This window comes from Indicator indicator, chromosome 20 (assembly GCF_027791375.1).
Source record: "Indicator indicator isolate 239-I01 chromosome 20, UM_Iind_1.1, whole genome shotgun sequence".
In the NCBI taxonomy this organism is placed as follows: Eukaryota; Metazoa; Chordata; class Aves; order Piciformes; family Indicatoridae; genus Indicator; species Indicator indicator.
In genome coordinates this window covers 478761-500957 of record NC_072029.1, presented here as the reverse complement: position 1 = coordinate 500957, position 22197 = coordinate 478761, and the positions used below count along the sequence as shown (strand labels likewise).

The 22197-nt window shown below is 45.7% G+C and overlaps 1 protein-coding gene across 1 annotated transcript in view; it reads left to right on the top strand.

Annotated features, from left to right (window-relative positions):
- The first annotated feature begins 2068 nt into the window (after positions 1–2068).
- DIP2C (disco interacting protein 2 homolog C) overlaps positions 2069–22197 on the top strand; it is a 235832-nt gene continuing 215703 nt past the window's right edge. The window contains exon 1 of the mRNA XM_054389931.1: positions 2069–2153. Within this exon, the coding sequence (XP_054245906.1) occupies positions 2069–2153 (85 nt within the window). The remainder of the gene's footprint in view (positions 2154–22197) is intronic.

Below are 22197 nucleotides of genomic sequence, written 5' to 3'. Positions count from 1 at the left end.
CTGTATAGCACAGTACTGGGGAAGAGGCATTTGTATAGCCTCAATGGCAGGTGTGTCACTACGCTGCTAAAAGCAATGGCCCTGCTAAGGAGAAGTGAGCCAGGTGGCCCTCATCTTGCAGAGCATTAGAGAGTAGCACAGGAGAGGTAGAGCTCAACATACATGACAATAAACCAAACAGCAGCACTGTACAATTAAAGCACTTAGTGTGTTGAAGCCTTGTGTATGGAATGCAGCCTGGCCAAAGTATCCCAACCAGTTCTGCCACTGGTCTGGCATCACCCATGGTCTGGGTGTAAGCAGCTCTCCTATGTCTGGGCTGGTCACCAGTCCAAACAGGAGAAACCACCAGCCCCACACACTGCAGGAATCGCTCCGTTGCTGAAGCCAGTTAGCACAGCTGGGAACATGATGTAATTTGGATTTGTTCCACAATGTGTTAAAAAAATTACATTCTTTAGTATAGTTGCAACCTAAGCTTTATCTTTTGAAGATAACTCCTACATCCTTGCTTTGCTTCCCCTGTAAGCCAGGGCTGGCCTGGGGATAAGGATGCCTTTTTCTTCCTGCTGATGTTGTGTCCCACTAAGACTCGTTCTGCCATTGGGACTCCCAGGCATTTTTGACACGTGGTGTGCTGCTCCTTCCTTCTCCTGAGAGATTTATAAAAAACTCCCAACACCAAGCCCTGAACTGAAATAACCCAAATTTAAAAAGGAAGGCAATACATGCAGGGAGAAAAAGACAGAAGTGAAGATGTTCCTTGTGAAATATATTTGTTGATTGGAGAGGGAATTTTATTGAATGTTTTCAGAACAGGTCCTTCTGATGCTGGAGCAGTGTATTTCAGAGTACTGGTGGCTCAGTTCATTTTACCGTCTTCTCCAGATGCAGGCACAGTGCTGGTGGTGAGCATGAACACACCACAGTGTCAGATCTTACTCTTTAATGAAACATGCACCCAGTATTTAGTGACATACACACCACAATTGCCACTGCTTGTTTGGAACGGAATGGAATGGAATAGAATAGAAAATAGAATGATTTGGGTTGGAGTTGACCCTCAAGGTCATTGAGTCCAGCTGTTACCAAATACTGTCAAGCTGGCAGAGGGCAGAGAACGTGGGTGAAAATTGGGGTACGCTGAAAGTTGTTCAGCAGGGAAGGGAAGGAAAATGGGGCCGTGCTCTTTTTCTTTTTGCTGCTGAACCTCTACCTGCCTTGGGCACATCACGTTTCCCCGGTAAAATGGGGACCCGAAGACATTCTTCCAGGGAGCGCTGTTAGGACGAATCCATCCTACGGCACTTCATCAGCCTCACCTTGCAGCCTCTGTAGCCGTGCAAAGCGCTGGAACAAGGTGGCTCTGGACCGCAGGAGGGATGCGGGAGGGATGCCGGAGGGATGCCGGAGAAACCCGCTGCGCCCTCGTCGCCACCCTGGAGGGCTGCCCCGCCTTGGAGCCCCTCCGCCGGAGGACACGGGACGGGCGGGGCGCTCCCGCTGCGTGCCGCCGGCGCTGGGGCGCCCCCTGTGGGCCGGCGGCGGGGGCGCGGGGCGGCGCGGTCACGTGGATGTGACAGCGGCGCTGTGCCTGGCCAGCGGCAGTCGAGGCAGCGGCACCGCAGCGCCAGGCGCCGCCGCCAGCCCGAGCCGGGCTTGGAGGAGCGGGCCGGGGCGCAGCGAGGCGAGGCGGGAGCCGCCGCCGCCGTGCCGGGCAGTGGGAGTTCGGGGTTGGGTCGGGCCGTGCGCGGCGGGGAGCCGATGAGGAGCGATCGCGGGCGGGCGGCGGCGGCGAGAGCGGCCATGGCGGGGCCCCGCTGAAGGAGGCGGTGAAGGAGGAGGAGAGGGGAGGAGAAGAGAAACCTCTGCATTCCCTCCCTCCGCGCCCCGTCCCCCTCGCCTGGACCGCCCGCCCGCTTCCCTCCCCCGCATGCCCGGCTGAGACCGCGGGGAGGACTCAGCCACCCGCCGCGGCCCCGCCGCCTTCCCTCTGCCCGTTCAGCTGCGGACAAAGGGGGAGAGCGGGCAGCCGGAGGAGGGGAGAGTAAGTCCCCGCCGCGCGAGCATGGCGGACCGCAGCTTGGAGAGCGTGTCCCTACCCCTGGAGGTGAGGGCCCGGCTGGCCGAGCTGGAGCTGGAGCTCTCCGAAGGTAAAGGGGCGTTGGGGCGGGCCCGGTCCTCGCGCGGGCGGCAGGCGGCGGGCGGCGCGGCGCGCGGCAGTCCCCGGCCCTCGCCCCTCTGGCGCACCCTCCGCCCTGCTGGGTGCTGCGGGACGAGCCCCGGCCCCCATGGCGCCCAAGGGCTTCCTGACGGTGCACCCCCAGCTCCCACCGGCGGGCCGGCGGAGGGTACCGGCGCGGATGTTTTGTTCTACCTGTGAATTCCCTCTCCGCTCTCCGCCGCGGCGCTGGCGGCAGAAGGGCTCCGGCAGCAGGGCTGGCCGCCCAGCCTCGCAGGCTCTAGTGCGGGAGGTGGAAAAATCCGCGGGGCTGTCTCAAAGGGGTTCCCGTCCTGCCAAGGAAATGCAGTTTCACGGAAATCTGCCGTATACCTGCGTGCAGAGGGCCCGGTTCCACCGTGCCGAGGGGCTCGCTGCGGAATGCGCGCAGTGTGTGTCGGCTGCAACGAAATACCCCTTGCTAAGGTCGTTTTGGACAATCCTGGCTAGGTCGGTAGAAGAAACGCTTTTTTTTTTTTGTTAATTGCGGGATTTATTTTTATATCTGCATATAGACATAGATTATAATTGAAAGCGTGTGGTGATTGTCTAGGCGTGATTGATTCTGATGCGCTGCTGGTTGCTGGGTTGGGAAGGCTCTCATGCAGCCCGCATCTTGCTGCTGCCGTGGCTGGCAGGATGAGCCGGAGCCCCGGCCCGCCCTCCTCTCAGCCTGGCTCCAGCTCCGCGTTTCCATGCCTGTCAGGCCTGGTTAAGGAACGGGAGGCAGGGAGCGATAAGTGTCTGTCAGGATCCCTGGCTGATGGGGATTGAGCGCCCAGAGTGCCATCAGTCTTGGAGGCGATTTCAGTGTATCAGATATAATCTGTTCCTCCCAGAGGAAGAGAGTAGGAAGTATTTATACACACTGATGCCGGGATTGGCTCTTTCCTCAGATGCGTATCTGCTAGTAGCTGCCCCCCATTTTTGTTAATAACCCCCCAAATATCAGGGCTCATTCACCACCGAGAGGTTACAGCACTTAACAGAAGGGGCAAATGGCCCAACGTGTCCCAGATTAAGTATTGGAAGTGGTCGATGTATTGAGCTGTCTGTCTTTCAGTCTTTTTTGTAACGGTTTGTAAGGGCTCCGGGCCAGAAAGTGTGCTCGGCAGGGAGCAGCCGACGTTGACATTGTTATTTTCCTTTTAACACTTTGAAAGAGGAGAATGAGTGACTGAGGTGGCTTGTGGCTCTCATTTTTATGCCTCCTCCTCCCGGAGGGTGCCCTGGAAACCTGAAATAAGAGGAGTTAAATAGAATCCAAGCTTTCTGTGATGTGCAGCCCGTGGATTGGCCCTTGTCTGTGGTGGTGAGGGTGGGAGGAAGCACCATATATATCGTGGCATGCTTAGCCTTTTCGCTTTATGCAGAAGATGCTTCTTGATGTGTACCACATTGTTGTCTATGCACCAACAAGATGCTGGTTAAAACCGTTGTTGGTAAATGCTTGTAGAAGACCAAAATCAAACTGGCATAAGCCTTCAATCGAAAAACATTAATTCCGTGTACTAAATACAGTTTCATGGTGCAGTTTCTGTTGCTGTAAGCATAATCCACAAAGGCTCTAAGGAAGCAGGACATGGCTTGCAATTGGACTTCTCTGTCTGCACTGCTGTAAATTCCCTGCAGCTAGAGCTGGAATTAATTTAGACCACTGACAATATCTTCTGTTTCACTGATGTTACACCCAGCCGACGGCATGGCTTGTGTTTTCTGACACTTGCAGCCTAAGCAAGATCAGTTAAAATTGAGAGGTGGTTGAAGAAAGGGTCAGTATCCTTATTTCAGTGTGTGATCTTAGTCAAGTGGATGACAGTGATCAGTGCCTGAGACAATGAAATCATTAACTGCTTGAAGCTTCTACCTGTAGGCACCCACTTTGCAACTCCTGGCTTGTTTCCAAAACTAATGCCTGCAGGTAGTGGGATCAGAAATACTTACAGCTATGGAAGGCTAGACATGCTCTGGCCATGCTGGCTCCCAGCTACATGGTTTTTGAGGCCAGTTGGTGCATGTTTATGCCCTGGACCTTATGTATGTGCTTAACTTGACTGCAATGAGCCAGTCCACTGGCTTCAGTGGAGTGCATTCACTGGAGTACACCTGTGCATGTACATAAAAGGTCAGGAGACTGAGGTTTTGGCACATGTCATGCTCATGACATGTGAAGGTATCTCTGCTGCCTTTGTGAAGCAGGAAGTTGCTGAAGGCAGTAGACAGGCAGCTGCCTACTCAAACACATCTTTGGGTCTCGTTGATAAAAATGGGAGCTGACTGCCTGATGTAAATTCTGCCCTTTTAAAAAGTGCTTTCCTCAGACTTGCTAAGAAAAGGTTTTCCAAGTTCGTGATGGCTGAATTGGTTTATTGTATTGTTTGTGAGCGGGAGCTTTTCAGTCCTGGTGCTGCTGAATGCTGTGCATCTTACAGCTGTTGCTCATACCCAAGCAACCCAAGTACTCTGGTGCCAAACCCTGTTAAGGACAGTGCAACTGTAGGAATGTCTTCTGAGACAAAGCTGCTGCTTTGTAGAGAAGAGGGAAGCAACAGCAGGGTTATTGCAAGATCATGTCTTGGCTGTGAGCTAAAGCTGTCTGCTTCCTAGCTCTTGGAGGTGTCTTGTGTGATTTTGTGGGTCCTGCCCATGCAGTGCATTTCTAAAACCCAAGGTAAAATAGCTGATGTCTGTGTGACCAGTAGTCATTAGTTACTGTGTCAGTAGCACAGCAGGCACAGTGCAGATGTTGTAATTACAGTCTTCACTGGTAGCCATCATACATTTAAATTTGGCCACGGTATTTTTCCCTGCCCCCTTGTTGCCAAATTCTGAGTTCCTTGTTCAGCTGTGCGCTGGGCATAGGCGCACACGTGGCAGGGATGCATGCTGACAGGCAAAGCTCAGGAAGTGGCTGCAGGACAGCTAGCATGTGCTTTTTAGAAGATGGGGCAGCATTTAGGGAGTTCTGCACTGCTTGTTGGTTGAAAGGGAGGAGCAGCTCGTCAAGAAGGTGTTTACTTGGTGTTCTCCTAAGATTATCTCTGTGGCAATTCTAGCCCGTTGATTGTTGTGAGCAAGCCACATGCCTTCTACCTACCCTTTGTCGTAGTCTGGATGGGCTCCTTTTTTGTTTTAAACATAGAGATTGAAAAGGATGCAAATTAGAGTAATTGTTTTAGATGTTGTTAGCTTCATTACTACAATTTAGAAAGCGAAGATCAGTTGGGATCAGAAAGCTTAGCAGTGCTGTTGCCTGGGTGCTGGTAGTCTGAAGGAGTGAGTGCTGGAGGTAGCCTGGCACTCTGATATCAGAGTGCTGAGAATGAGTTTCACATTGTTGTGTTGGCATGGAAAGTTCTGCTCAGCTGAAGGCAGCAGTAGCACACTTCTTGACAGTGTTTTCACTTTGGGGAGCAGGAAATTCTGCATTTCTCAGAACACAGGGGCACAGGAAAGCCTTTGACACTGTCCCGCACCACATCCTGGTCTCCAAGCTGGTAAAGTCTGGGTTTGATGGATGGATCGTTCAGTGGATAAAGAACTGGCTTGATGGCCACACCCAAAGGCTGGCTGTCAATGGCTCCATGTCCCAGTGGAGGCCAGTGACAAGCGGAGTCTCTCAGGGATCAGTGCTGGGAGCAGTCTTGATCAACATCTTTGTTGGTGACATGGACAGAGGCATTGAATGCACCCGCAGCAAGTTTGCTGATGACACCAAGCTATGTGGTGCAGCAGACATACTGGAGGGAAGGGATCCATCCAGAGAGACCTTGACAGGGGGAAGAGCTGGGCCCATGACAACCTCATGAGGTTCAACAAGACCGAGTGCATCAAGACCAAGGTCCTACATCTGGGTCAAGGCAATCCCAAGCACCGATATAGGCTGGGCAATGACTGGCTGGAGAGCAGCCCTGAAGAAAGGGGCTTGGGAAGAGCTGGTGGATGAGAAGCTCAACATGAGCCAGCAGTGTGTACTTGCAGCCCAGAAAGCAAATCATATTCTGGGCTGCATCAAGAGAAGCATAGCCAGCAGGTCAAGGGAGGTGATTCTCCCCCTTTACTCTGGTGAGACCCCACCTGGAGTACTGCATCCAGTTCTGGAGCCCCTATTACAAGAAGGATCTGGAGGTGCTGGAATGCGTCCTGAGAAGGGCCACCAGGATGATCAGAGGGCTGGAGCTCCTCTCCTATGAGAACAGACTGAAAGAGTTGGGGCTGTTCAGTCTGGAGAAGAGAAGGCTCTGAGGAGACCTTGTGGCCTTCCAGTATCTGCAGGGGGCCTACAGGAAAGCTGAGGAGGGACTTTTTAGGATATCAGGTAGTGATAGGACTAGGGGGAAAGAAGAAAAACTAGAAGTGGGGAGATTCAGGTCAGGTGTTAGGAAGAAGTTTTTCCCCATGAGGCTGGTGAGACACTGGAACAGGTTGCCCAGGGAGGTGGTGGAAGCCTCATCCCTGGAGGTTTTTGCAGCCAGGCTGGATGTGGCTCTGAGCAACCCGATCTAGTGTGAGCTGTCCATGCCCATGGCAGGGGAGTTGGAACTAGATGATCCTTGAGGTCCCTTCCAACCCTAACAAATCTATGATTCTAGGAGCAGTTTAAGTTTCAGGGATGTTCAAAGTTGTGGCATCACCCTGGTCCCACCAGATGATGCTTGCTTTGCTGTGTGAGTGAATGTGCCCGAGGCTGGCATGTTACAGACGTGTTCTTTGACACTCTAGTGGTTTCCACTGTGTGTACTAAGCTGGTGTTGCTCAGAACCAGAGCCCTTCTAGGCTGATGCAATCAACATGCCACTCTGCAGTGGTTGGTTCTTTAGGGCTGCTTAGAATTTTATGAGGCTTTAGTTTTCTAACGATGTATAAAATTGTACTGGTGGAAATAGATGAATCATCTTGTTTTTCAGAATAGCTTGGAGGCTGTTAACTGAAGAAGTGATTTAATACAACCAGGAGTCCTGAAATGTGCTGCTTGATTAAAAAAAGAGTGTTTCTACAACCCCTCCATTCTTAAAAACATTTAAGAACTTAAAAAAAAAAAAAACAAAGCCCTCTTCCAAATAACTGTCTCATTTGCCCCTCAATGTAAGGATATACAAGGTTTTGTTGCCCTTCCAATTGCTTCCTGAACCAAAATTAATTGGAAAAAGATGCTGGATAGTTCTTCCAGTATTTTATCCAAGTGTCAGATGGCATAGCAGAAACACTTAAAAAGCACAGACGCCACATGGAAAATATGAAACCTATCCGATGCAGAAATGATTCTATCTATATTCCAAAGTATACCTCCTGGCCACTTCCATTTCAAACGTATGAGGCATAGCAGGATTTGGTGTTTGTTGTTTGGGTTTTTTGTTTTGTTTTGTTTTGTTTTATTTTATTTTGCTTTTTGCGGGGGGGGGGGGGCAGGATTGTTTTTTGTTTGTTTTCTTTTTTTTTTGAGTCTGAACTTTTCTTCAAAAAGGGTTTTGGAAAAAGTGTCAGCAAGTCTCCAGTGAGTGGTTACTTACTCCCAAAGGCACTGGATGTGCACTCAGCTAATTAATTTGGCTCTCAGCTTTTGTTGTGTCAACTGGCATGATTATATTTGGTAATACTGTTTGGGTTGATTTTGGGTCATTTTCTGGCCACTTTTATTATTTTGTTAGATATAAGTTCTATCCTTTGTCATCTGCAAGTAGTCACTGGGTTGGGGCTTGAGAACTTTAGTTAGCTGTCTAGTTAGTATTTCCCTGGAACATTTGCCAGCTTATTCTTCACCCATGCAGAGGTTTCAAAGCATGAAAATTTCAGTAACTAGCACACCTCTGATTTGGGACACAAAGTCATCCTTGAATTCACTGCTTGAGAACTAGTGCTCTGCTTAGCAAGTGGGTATCACCTGCACAGTGACAGAGTGTTAATACTTTCTGAGTTCAGATGCGAAACGAGCTAAGAAATTCAGTACTCACACTTGGTTCTTGGATTCTGAGCTCTTAGGGTGCAGTTAGCTCACGTTTTCCGTTCTTTTTCTGGCAAAGGACTAATTTACTCAAAATACATAGAGCTGAAATTTGTATATAACTTACGTGCAAGACCTGAGGCTTTAAGAAGATAGCCCAGATCCATGGGAATTGTGATAAAATCAAGAGTGCTTGCAACAGAAACGTCTTTCTTTGTAAGATGAAGATCCGAATCAGCTATTTTGTTTCTTGGGTGGTGCTCGAATTTGAGAGGGCCGGTAAGGCAATTATGTTAAAAACCTGTTAAATTCACTCATGAGTTCCTAACGATTTGCATTTTAAGGCCCTGGACTTTGAAGGTTCTGTCGTTTGTGTGTTTTTTTTGGTTTTTTTTTTTTTATTACCTACCTACTTCACTGTGCTATTTAGACTAAAGGGATTTTAATGGGTGGAGTGGTGTCACTCGTTCAGCTGAAGTACTTTATAATGCCTTGTAAAACAGAGTATGCAAATATCCAGGATGTTCGTGGAAAAAGCTGTCCCGAAGGCATGCTGTAAATGCACCTTTATCGCCAGCTCCCGTTGAGCAGCATCAGTGCCCAAAGGTTACACTTAACAGATCACTCGGATGATCTTTACTGTGTTACGCAACAGACAAACTCGAAAAACTTCTCCCAAGCGTGTGTGAAAATTGCCAGCGGGGTGTCAGTGTTTCGGGCAAGGTAGGCAGTGAGCAGCGTGTTTGCGAGGAGAGCAGGCTTTGTACGGAGCTGCCCTTTGCAGCTGCGGGGTGCAGCTGAGTGACCCCCAGCTCTGCTTCCCTTTGCCAAACCCATAGCGCCGTGCGGAGCTATGGTTGTGAGTCAACCTGCTGCTTTTCTCTGGTATTGACCTGCCTCGGATACTCCAGTATGAGGGGAGTGCTGTTATTTTGGTTGGAATAGTCTTCATTCTAGCGATCAAACTATCATTTAGTTTTGAAGGAATTCAGACTTAGTACACCTCTTTCCTTTGTGCTTGATTTTTCTCAGGGAAAAATATTTTCATGCTGTATGAAAGGCAGATATAATAAATTCGTTTTTGATGCAGGGTTTGGATTGGGAGCAGCAGAAAGATTGATGTTTCTTTGAAGGGACATCAATAGGCTTCTTTAGGTTTTCATAGCTCAGAATGGATGTTTGTGGTGTGGCACAGCAAATCCTAAATGCACCATAGCTCATCTATACTTAAAAATGCATTGCCTGTGCTTTAATTTTTGAAGAGGCTATTTGTATAATGTGTCAAGCAGGACAGAGTTTTTAAAAATAACTGCTTTAATTCCCCAGCAACTGTCAGACGAGATGACTCACTGCAACATAAGAATTCACCACAGCACATCACAGATTTGACACAAACTCCTAATCCGTGTAAAATTATGCATGTATACTCCCCTACCTTCCTGGTGGACGAGCTTCATTTTTGCCAAACTCCTGACAATCACATTCTGCCTTCTCTCCTCCCCTGCCTTCTTTTTTGCCCCCTATCTTCTTTAGAACCTCCTTGCAGTCAGTAGTTCCAGCTGTCTTTTCCTGGCTTGGAAAGAGCCTTTCCTGATTGTCAGCAGCAGCTCCAGGTTCTCTCCTTGGCTGGGTGGTGTGTGGGGCATTTCCAAATCATGGTTCCTGTCTGCAGGGTTGTTTCTGACCTTTCCTTGCAGTACTTGGGTGACATACACTGCAAAATGGGATGGGTATCATTGAATTCCACTTGGTGGAATGCAGAAGGGAATTGCTCATTTTAAGCCTGTGTAAGTCAGTCAGGGGTTTTTCAGTAATCTTAGCCAGTATTGTTTACCATTAGGATGAAGTATCACTTTAAAATGTGCATGAAGCATACTGGGGACTTCTGCAGAAGACATGGTCTTCTGCAGGAAAAAAAGCAAATACAGGAACAAGAGTGCTCAAAGCAACTGAACTTGAGACAGGTGCTGAGAAGACCATGGCCCTTGCTTTGCCTGGAGCCTCTGGAAGAGGAGGCTTCTGCCCTAAAACTTTGTGGAGTCCTACTAGAGCAGGCTGTGCACGGTTCTCAGGGGATAGCTGAAGGCATGCCGTGGTGCTTCTTGTAGTCCCTTCTCTGAGAACAGGGTTAAGTTGTTGGTTCTTGGCAGTTGGATGGGATAGTCTATTGGCCTGGTAGCCTGCAGTGCTCGAGCAGCCTTCAGGTGTTGGTAATTGTCACCTTGTTTAGCAGCAGAAGGTAACATTGAAAAGCCTGTGATGTCTGGTCTCCACCACCTCTTTGAAGAGCATGGTGTTAAATGGTTGGGTCGCTAGGGGAAGAAAGAATTTTTCCAATGTCTCATGGTAACTTGGAAGGGAAGGTGTTCCCTAAGACTTTTGAAGGGGCTGTTTGAGATGCAGAGGCTGACCTGAGCAGTCTGGTGTTTGTTTTTATGTGAAGGGATTCTTCATATGTTGTCTGCTTCTATGGAAGTAAAAATGGATGTTAGGACCTGTGTTTAGTTGTGTTTTTCTCTGGACCCAGAAAGCATACCTCCACACTACCATTTACAATTTCTTCATTTGAATCTTGGCTTGATCTGTATCTAAGATGAAGACAGCAAAAGTAGATCTTTTAAGTCTGGTCTGGTAGGAGCCTGGAAGACATCTTTTGACAAGCTCTATGGCAGAGCTGAAGTGTAAGCCATGGAGCTGCTTTTGCCCGGTTAGGCTGCTGGTTGAAAGTCTGTCTAGACTAGCAAAAATTGAGAGGCTTTTGGTTGGTTTAGAGGCCCAAACAAAGTGTGCTGACATGCTTTTCTGTAGTGTGTGGATGTCCATGTCTCCACAAACAGCTTGGAAAAGTAGAGAATCTAGCAGCAATCCCTTCACAGAAAGTGGGCCTGGAATATCCCTTCTGGGTGGGCCCTGCAAATAGGGTTAAGCAGCATTGGCCTCAAGGTCATAGCAAATGATGAAACTTTTTTTTTTTTTCCCTCTTGAGGGGGGTGCCCTTAGTCCTATTAATTTATATTTCTCATTGTTAAGGAGAATGAACAAATCTAGAATTCTATCCCTGTGGAAAGAGATGTTATTCAAATAATGGGATAATGTTTTTGCTGAATACCAGAACCAATAAAATGATGGCGTTGTGGTGACGTAAACAGTTCAACTTTGGTAAAGAGTCCTAAAATGGGATTGTTTTGAGTGCTGGACTTCTTTGACAGATGCCAGAGGATGAACAAACAGCAGTTCTGTAGTGAAACAGCAAATTGGAGAAATGTCCCTATTCTGTCCTGGATGGTGACAGTGACAAACCCTCTGCTGAATTTGCTGGAAGAACCCAACTTCATTTGTTGTATTTTTTCAGCCTTAAGGATGGAATGCATTTGTGTATGTAGAGATACTAAAGCACTGAACCCCACAGGTGGCCAAAAGGATACCAGTTGCAGTGTGATCATTTTGTAGTGCTTTTATAACTACTTCAGTCTAGGATTGTGGTATGTATTTTCCTCTTAACTTTGAACCCCACTGCCCCAGTTGAGAATTTCAGGTTTGGTGTGTTTTCAGGAGTTTACTAGTGGTGACTTGACATTTACCTGCAGTAGTAATTTGTTTTAAATCGATATTGAACACTGTAAGGATGTGCATACCGTGCAGTTTGAGAGGTGGTCAAAGGCAGCTGCTCTGATACTTGCTTCAATACTGACTACTCATCTGTTTACCTCTAGCTCAGGGGAATTCTGTGTAAACGTGAAGTGGCAGAACAATAACATCTTAAAAAAGTCTGTTGAGACTTATTAAGTGTAGCTTGATTGTTAGCTTTTACCTAAAGATGGTGTCCTTTCTGTTCATTTATAAAGAATAGCAAAGCACCGACATCCTCTGAAGATGAATCCTTCCTCTGTCCTGTTCCCTGGTGCTTTAGGGAGGTGAGGACTGCACTCAGCAAGGCAGTGAGTCTTAGTAAGCTAGCTGGTTTATTATTTTCCTGCTTTAGTTGCAGATTTCCTTTCAGCTCTCATGCAGTAGATATTTATTGTGGTGTATATTTTTAGTTAACTGATCTGTATTTGTTGTTTCTGTCCTTTAGTGTTTATTGAATTTGTTACTATTATTTGTCATTCTCGATGTGATGTTAATACACCTTGAATCCATGCTTCTCCAGCATACTGAGTTGCAGCTAATGAGGAGCCCTACATTGAAGGCAAACTCAGTTCTGGCTGGAAGATTTTGTCAGGATGGCTGCTCTTTGCTCTGATGCTTTTGTTTTGGTCTCCTTGGCCAGTTGTAGTAGCTTGCATTTGCTCTCAGTGTCGTAGCAATAGGTGAAGGGCATAGGAACCGTGGAAGTGCCTCTGTGTCTTTGTGCTGCAGCAGAAGGTCAGTGAAAACAGTTTTGCTTGTAGGGAAGCTCATAAAGCTGATGTCTCTGACCTCACAGCTAACCACTTCTGGAGCACAGTGCAATGCAGAGAGAACATATTCTTCTGCCTGCTATTTCCTTTTGCTTAGCCCAAACACTGGTTTTATTCTTCAGCACAGTAATGCCTTGGCTGATACTGTCTGCTGATGGTACTTCTGAGGAAGAAGAGGGCTCCTGTTACTTCTTCTTCAGCTTTGAAGTCAAACTCCTACCTGTTTTTTGTTCCACAAAGGATGCTGTGCAGCCAAATGAGGTGACTTGGGCCACCCTGTGGAAAGGTGAAGAAGCTATGATGCCTTGAGCCAGAAATAGGCACAGTGCTGCTAAATTTCATCTTTGACTGCCACGCCGTTTAGAGCCATTTGGTAACTCCTGGTGACCTAGTCTGTAAGAGTTTTCCCTCCACAGAGCTCTGTTAGTACAAGTATAGGAAGCCTGGGCTCTTTCTACTCAGCATGCTCTCTGTTCTGAGATGAATCTAGGCTGGTTCCTGCACCAGCTCTTTGTGCTGTTGAAGAAATAGGATGGGCTCCTTTCTGTCCCAAGGATGATGCAGAGACCACATCTCTGATGCTTAAGGAATTTCAGTCTTACAGAATGGTATTTACCATTCCTAGGTGGTGGTCTGGCTTTGGCTGACCTGCAAAATGCTTTTCTGTGTATTTTGATAGGAAAATAACACCCGCAGCGTTAGGTCCTTTGCACATCTTTTCATACGTGTGTTGCTGCAGATTCACTTTGACTGTTCATTATCATAATTGATTGCTTCTGGTAAATAATAAATGCAGTTTCAGATTTAACTTCCTTTTGAGCCATTCTGCTTTACGATATACTAGAAATAACTCCAGGCTTCATCTGCCAGCTTCTTCCACTCTATTTTTTTAGGACTGAAGTAAACCTGGTGCCTAGGACTATGTTAGACTGAAACTGGGAAGAAAGAATCCAGCTCTTCTTCAGAGTTGGCTTTTTAAATGTGAGCATCGTTTGCTAGCACAGGCCTTGTGAAAAGTAACAATTTGAAAATGGTAGTGGTTAGACGCTTCCTAAATGTCTTCCATAAGTAATCATAAAAGATGTTATGTGTGATTCTTCATAAACCCCAGCTCATGTGGCTACGCTAGGGTGAAGAGAGAGAGAATAAAGAATCTTAGTAACCATATCCTTCTGAAATGCTGTGGCATCTGTTTTTCTCTAGGCTCCTATTGAAAATATTGTATGGCTGTTGTCATGACTGGGGCATTGCTCCAAAAGCATCTGGCCCTGGTATGGCAGGTCAGGGTCAGTCCACCATTCTGCCCCATGTATTTCTGTTCCTTGGCCATCTGTGTCCTTCCACCAGTCCTCCTAAACAGCAGACTGTGTGCAGGGTCACAATGTAGGTAGCTCACCTGATGGCTCCTTTTGCAAGTGATTCTTTCCTTCACGTGTGAATGAGTGTTCGTGGGACGTGTCAGGACCAATGTGCTGAAAATTGTAATCTCTGATTCTTAAGTTCATTTAAAAGGAATTATTGTCTACGAGTAACAAACTGGTAGCTACTGAAACTCAAACACTGCAGAGACAGTGGCTGAGGGGTGTGTGTTCTGCTACTCAGACTTGACGTTTACTTCTTTGTTTATGGCTGTTTACTTCTGCTCTGTGCTAGATTAGGATATTCTCCATGCAGTGAGGCATTTATGGAGAAAGCTGCATGTTAAATTTCTGGGACTCTGATGCGGAGATAAGTCATGACATTTATTTTCTGTCTAAAAATGCATTTCTCTTAATAATACCTCCAGCCAGTGCTTCTTTTTTTTTCTTTTAATTCACGTGAAACCTGCATTAAACAAAACCACAGCTTATGCAGTTTAAAATTATAAAGGAACTGCTTGCAAAGAGCCAGTAATGCTGTCTACAGGATGAAAGCCATTGAAATTGTTCAGGCATAAAGCATGGATTAGGAACTATATCTTCAAATCATTGTTGCATATTTATGAGTACACCTGTTATATAAGCAGTGGGAAGTGCTGAGATTCCTCCTGCCCTGTGCCATAGTGAGCAGGGTGAAGGAAAACAAGATCATTTGTCAGTTTAAGTCTTTTAAATCCAAAGCGAAGCCCTATCTGCCTAATAGCAAAGGAAGATTCTGTTTGCTTTCAGCTGGGCTGTATTTGTGGGACGGGCAGTGGCTGAATTCCAGCACTCAGTTCTATATAAAGATTCCTGCTCCCACCCAGCCCCTCCCCAGCACTGTCATTTAGCACAATGTGCTGCATGCAGCTCAGCTATAAAACATCCCTGAAATACTCAAGTGTGTCTCCTTTCACACTTGTATGTGGAAAAGAAGAAACAAAGGCCGCCTTCTTGGCTTACATTGGCTTCCTGGCTCTGCTGGCTTCGGCACCAGCTGCAAGCTCGTGTTGCCTGCACGTTTCCAAGTACAGCCTATATTCAGGGACAGATTTGCATGGTTGCTATATCTTGCATTGCTTCTCTGCTCAGTTGAAGTGTTATGCCCAGTTTAGGCTTTGGTGCTAATTTAAGTACCCACAGAATACAACTGCCTGGGGAGCTCAGCTTGCAACAACAGTCCTGAGGGTGCTGCACAATGTGGGATGAAGCTGGCTTTGGAATCCAGCATTCCTGATGCCATGCTGCTGCTGGCAGGTGGGTCATGATCCCAGTGATGCCTGAATTTGCAGAAAAAAAAAACACACCCAAGAAAACAAATAAAAAAATGTGGGTAGTTTGTGGTTGTTTTTGTTCTTTTGGTTGGTTGGTTGGTTTCTTTTTCCCTCTGAGGAAATTTCTTTTTGTAGCTTTTTAAAGTTGGCCCAATTCAGCAATCTGCTATATGGTGCAGCTCTATATGTGACTGCAGCATACCAAGAAGAGGGATCTACTGAGAAGTGTGGATGGAGGAGAAGATGGATGCACTGGGGAGGGATGCCTGTGTAAAAACACCTTCATCTGCGTTTGCTGCTGGAGGAAATATTTTATATAACTGTACTCTGAATATAAGGAGAGAAAATCTTTACTGTGAGGCATCAGCACAGGTTGTCCAGGGAGACTGTGGACGCCTTATTCTTGAAGGTACTCAAAAACTGTCTGGACATGGTTCTGGACAACCTGTTCTAGGTGGCCTTGTTTGAGAAGTAGGGTTGGACAGCCTCAGCCATTCTGCGATGCCCCCTTAAATGTTCAGTCTTTTACAGAGAAGTAGTTTTGCTCTTCCCAGTACATTTCTCCTGGACTTTACACAGAATGTGGCCCTTGGAAGGACACACTCAGCTCTTCTTGTAGTGTGGCCATGCATCATGCATGCTTGCAGTGGATCCTCAGTGGAGGTCTTCTTTAACACCAAGCTTTTAAATGTAGGATGTGATTATGCCCTGTGCATGTTAGTGATAGTCAACAAAAATAGCCTGCCTGGGTGGTGGAGCACACTGCCGTCAGGAGACATTGATTTTGAAACCATTTCACTTAGAGCAGTGTTGCTGGGTTCTGTGTGCAAAACTGATAATGGCAGTGAATGTACATCTTATGTAAATGCTCTGGAATTCAAGTGTGGGTAAGGTTGCCTGTGATGATTTTAGTTAAGATCATCACTCAGGTGTATGACTGTCAGCTAAATTATTCCTGGTGTTTGTATGGTAGCAATATCTGCCTGGTTGTGTCCGTGGAAACATAATGCCTTTGGTTCTGGCAGCAGCAGGGAAATGAACAGAACTGAAGTTCTTTGAAATCAGTTTGATTACATATTGACACCAATTTTAGATGGAAAAGTACCTTGAATGTTGATGAGGTCATTTATTATTTTTATTGGAACCTGCTTGGAGAGTTGCAGAGAGCTGCAGTCATGCACATCAGTGTTGTGTACTTCTTCAAAGCTGTGTTCCAGCAGGGCAATAATGAATCCTGCTGGCTGAGCCAGAGCACAATCACCAGTGCCTGGGCATTGTGGAGCCACCCACAGCAAGACCTCAGGAAAGGGCTTGGTGGCTGTGGTCCTCAGCTGAATCTCTGGCCTCACTACTGTTTCCCAGCCACCAGGCTTTCTTTTCTTCTCTAGAAAGAGGAAAGCTGGACTTCATTTTATTGCCTGTGAACACAGCTTTTAGATATGGAAAAACTTCCACCTCCACATTGTCTCCTGAGCAGCTGGAGATAGCTTTTGCAAGAGAGTTGTGCAGAGTGTCATCCCAATTCAGCAAAGCATTTTAAGCATGTGCTTCAGTCTTACTGATACTGACAGTTTAACTTAAACCAAGTTGTCACACATGGAGTGAGCATATCTGGCTCTTGCATGGAAACCCCACGTTTTTGGCATTGCTTGCTTAAAGAATAGAGTCAGTGTGACTCATGAGATCAACCTGGCTCACTGTGGGAAAGGTTAGGGATCCTAAAAGCATCTGGATTTTAAAATGATGCTCTGCTGTTACAGATGTTATCAGGTCACTGGAAGAATAGTAACAGACCTGCCCATATCTGGTTCTTGTTTTGTGTGCTTTCTTTGTGCTTCATTGGATTTGTAGCTCTAGAGCTAGATCTGTGGTGTCAGTTGTAGGAATCTGATAACAGTGCATTGCTGTCCTCCAGACAGGAGAGGAACCCTGCTGTTCAGCACCACGGAACACAATCAGGACTTCTGTGATTTTCCTCTTTCTTTCACAGTTCATTGTGCTGTTTCCCTCAGTGGGATCTGCTCAGTTGGGACTGAAGGGTCACTGTTTTCCCACAGTTTACTTAGATTCATTGGGCTGTGGATAAGGTAATGGCTGTGAGAGGCTTGGCCCTTTAGTAATACCCTGCATTTAGGTTAGTTTAGTTCTCTGTCAGTGTGTCCCATAAGATCGGAGTAGCAAAATGTTTGACTGTGCAGTGAAAGGAGTGGCCTGCAAAGCCCAGCACAGAATTCTTGTTTGTACCCTCTGCTATGGGGTGAGGAGGGTGAGAAGTTACTCTGTCACTGTGGTGGAGTAACTGAAATGTAGGCATAAAAGGACAAGGACTATGTATTCAATTAAAGGCTAAATGTGGCAGATTAGGGAACCTAAGAATTTAGCTGGGGAAATATCTCCTGAGGCAACGATTTTTTTTTTTTGGTGATGTGTGAAGAAGTAGCTTTTTAAATTGTAAAATCAGTGCACAGACATCAGTATTTTTACATAGTGGAGAGGTATATTTCAAGGTGTGAAGGAATGTAGATGCAGAGAAAATGGGAAAGGAAAAACCTTGCTCACTGACTGTTCACATGAACAAACCTTCCTACTTAAGGGTATGTTATGGGGAACAGCACTCTCTTAGGCATGTTCAAGTTACCTCCATTCCGGGTCATGGATTTTAAGTCAGCTTAGTGGCTCAGATGTACAAGCCCCTTCCCCACCATGCTCACAATTCCTTAAATAACAGCTGAGGTCAAGAAGGACAAGGGATAGATCACTGTCACTAGGAAGCCTTCTAAAACACGCCAGGGGATATGTGCTTGCTTGATGCTCACTCTCAACTGTCTGGTACAAGAAGATAATTTTAATCCTGTTTTATTTATTGCTTCTCAGTAGTGTTTTGACTTTTCATCTGACTCACACCCTTGCTAATGAGTCACCAATGCTTTTGTTGTTAAATAGACTTAACAGATGACTTTATTGCAGTTAGTTTTGTGATGTGTTTCTGCTTGCTCACGTGAAATGAATGACACGCTGCTGTTGCTGAATTTACGTCTTCTGGCTCAGGAAAATTAACCATAATGAACCTTAGTACCTCAAAATACACAGTGAATGAAAGTACAACTCTTGTGTGTATCTTGAGGCTTGTTTTAACACATTGTGCCTTTCCAGTTGCACTATCTGGTGAGCTCTGAAGGGGCATTTTGTTACAAAGTGCTCTGCCTCCCACTGAACCAAACTTAAAACTGGAGCAAATGGGGACCTGTGTAATTAGTTGGGAAAATAATGAGAAAGGGAGGATCAATTTGGTAGACAGGGACACAGACATACAGAAAGTCTTTGGATGGAAGTATTGATGTGGTATTGAGTTCTTCAGCCTCAAAGACTTTCACATCTGTAATATTTTTATTCATATTTTTTAACAGTATTTGATTGTAGTACTGCAATACTGTACATTGTGGGAAAAGTCCTAAATGAGCCTTAAGGTCCACTTTTATTGAAATAAATGCTCACCCTTTTAAAGCTGGATAGTGTCCTGTATGTAGCTGTGACTTGGAAACACATCGTTCTTCCTATTCCCTCTTGCCCTTTTTTATATCTGGCACAGGCAGTGAAGGAAAAACAGTAACAGTGTCCAGTGGACAACAGGAGAAACTGTTGCAACATTTGATCAGTGAAGCACCAAGTGTCTGTTCTTCAACACCAAGGCTTGGTTTGCCTTCAGATGTTATCATTTCAGGTGTGAATCTCTCATAGTGGCAGGGCCCTTGGCTGTCTGCATCCCCCCTTTGCTTGTGAGTGAAGCTGGGGCAGCTGAGGATGTGTGCTAGTAGCCAGAGAAACCACTACTTAGTTCTGCACATTCACTAATATCATCATTAGGACTTCATGACACACACTCATTTCTGCCATGCTTGCTTGGCATATGTGGCTGCATTCAGAGGGACATGGTGGCAGCAGAATCCCAGCAAGAATGAGTGCATGTCTCTGCAATTAGCTTGTGCATCAGGATTGAAAATGTTTGGGTTGGTGTTCCAAGAGACATATTTGACTCTCCCACTCTGTTCTTAAGGGATTTTAAAGCTCACCTCTAAGAATAATTTGGAGGGTTATTTTTCATGCTGTGTATAATATAGGAAAAAATAAAAGAGGACAGATTTTCCAGACTTAATCAAGGTGGTTTGTTACAAGCTTGTATCGTGGCTCAAAATTGTTTATTCTTCCTATAGCTTTTGGGCTTCTGTCAATAAAACCCTCACGTGCGAGACTGGAACATGCTGTGGAAGATGATGACAGGTAGTCTGTACCTCTGGAGGTGGAATCTCAAGAGTGCCCTGTTGTCTATTTTAAAATGAGATGACCACATCATTTAGCTGTTAAAGATTAGTATCTGAAAACCAGGCAGCAGCTTACCCAGACAGCACCTGATTTATGTTCCAGAGCTCAGGTTTGCATCAGCTTCCCAAGAGCAATATATACCTGAGTAATTCCTTAGACTGCTTTTCCCAGTTTCTCATAGTTAAGGTTTGATATGTAAAGGAAGAGTTCAATCAATCAGTTGTCTTTTCTAAGTACACTATTTTTAACTCTGGTGTGTGTTGTAAGAGTAGCACCTGAAACCCTAGGACTGGCACTGAAAATCACCCAGAGCCGAGGATGGTTTTCTGGTCCTGTGACTGAGTGGCCCAGCCTGCCACACGTTTAGGCACGTGTAGGTGTCTAAACCTTTTTATAGCATATGGTCATAGCCCAGCTGCCTGCTGTGGGCAGTCTGTGGTAGATGCCATCCCCTAAGCTGTGTCTGGGCATTATCTGGGACAGCGCTGACTGACATCAGCCAGAGCTGTGTCAGTGAGAGCACTACCAGACAAGTGGGGGTCTGTGCTTGACCCCATGCCCTGGCCCAGTTCTGTTTCCTGGGTGTCTTAGCCATGAATTAAATCCTTTGTTCTTAAGAAGGTAACAGGACAACAGTCTTAAAACTGAAGCTCTTCCCAAAGAAAAGAAAGTCAATGGAAGAATGCAAGCCAGCCTTCTGGCTGTCCCACAGCAGCCTCAGGAGGGTCCTTAGCATCACACCTTCCCTGGGCCTTTCCCAAGAGGTGAGTTAAGCACTTATACTTCCTAGAAATAGGCTGTTTAACAGGAGGGTTACACAGTGATAAAGTGACCTTTCTCCAGATGTGGCCATTTCAGGTGTGACATTCACACCTTTTGCTGAAGGAGGAAGAGGTAACATCCCAGAAAGGATTGCTGCATAAAATAAGTCTCTGCTGAGTGCTGCGTGGTGCCACTTCAGAGTTCCTCAGCCCATAGTTGGTGACTTGGCATGAAGGAGGCTGCTTGACTTCCTTAAAAGGAGAGGTCATAGAAGAGGAAAATACAACTGACAGAAAAACAGCTCCCAAGTTGAAAGCATTTGCTTTTAATCAGGGCTGCTAATACTTTTGCTAAGTTTTGACATCCTATATTTTGGTCAAGTTTTTGTTTTCTTTCAAAATGTCCCTCTTTTTTTTTTTCCACATTTTTTTCCCATGAGCTGATGTCATCACTGGATCCACCATGCAGTTTCAGAACTATTGCTTTAGATTGCATCATAGTGTAAAAGATTTTCAGATGTAACTCAGAATGTCTGTCTTATCACAGTAAGCAGATGACACGTTTTAACCAAATCCTGTCAGTTTGAAGCAATGTGAACTGTAGAACCAAAAGCACTCTGGGTCAGGCTGTGACTTCAGTGGGTACTTTTTTGGAAACCATAGTTTTATGCCTGTATTTTGTGTGAGTATTTCCAAAGACTTGGAAATATGGAGGGGAAGAGTGGTGTATGGAAAAATATTGATTCTTGATTTGTATTTTTCATTTCCCTCCCTTGTCACATCTCTGAAAATGCATAAAATAAGCCCTTTCAGGCCATGTTCTTGCATGTTGTTGATGTAATGTTCAGTCTGACTGGAATTTAGAAGATGTTATTAAAACATAAGGATAACTTAGAATGAAAGTGGAGAAGCGTCCAAATACTTGTAGGTAGTTTGAAAGTTCAGCTGTTGTGTTATTGTTTGCAAGGCAGAAAGCAAACTGGGGATTTATATAGTAGGAAAAAATGAGACAAGACACAACTGAATGCATGCTTGGATTTGGGGAAGAAGCAGCAATTCTAGCTGCAGATCCTTGGGCTTCATTTGGGAAGCAAGCAAACAGTGTATCTGGAGCAGAGGCCGGTGTGCTGTGTTTACTTGCTGGCTTGTGCACCCATGTCATTGTTGTGCTAATTTCAGAGAGTGGCAACAGAAGCTCTGCTGTCTTAGGGTTTTGAGGTCAGCACTTCTGGTTTAGACTTTTCTCCAGCAGGCAAGGGAGTAGAGTGAAAGAATGTAATTCAGGAAATTCTTGAAGTGCTCTTCTAGGGACAGTCTTGATCCTGAGGCATAATGCTTCCACCTTTAGCTGCTGGGGTACCGCTCTGAGGGAGAAGCTGTTTCTGTCATGTGGTGAGGTTTTGTTTGCTGTGTTGAAGATCTTTTAATTAATTTGTTGTTGTTTTTTAATTTATTTTATGAGACTTCTCTCTAGAAGTCCTCATGTAGGTATCAGACTCCTTGGGTACTTACCACTAAGAGGGTGCAGTTGTGCTCAGAGGGTAGGGATTGATTGAGAAATATGAGTTTGCCATCAAGAAGGTGTAAAATCTTATTGACAGCTGCTTTAAATGATCATAACCAGAGTTATCAGGAAATGACAGCAATGGCTGTCAGAGAAAGATGCAGGAATTTCATATTTAAAAATTACGTAGTAGTCTTTTAAGGTAAGAAGTAATAATGTTAACAACTGCAGATATTTAAAACGTTTCTCTTGCTTCATGACCCTGATACATTCCTGTGTCTTAGTTTATATCCTGCCATAAGTTACAAGTGAGGTTGACTGCCACTTTGCTTCAGAACAACTAGACCCCAGCTGTTGATGGCAAAGAGAATCTGTACTA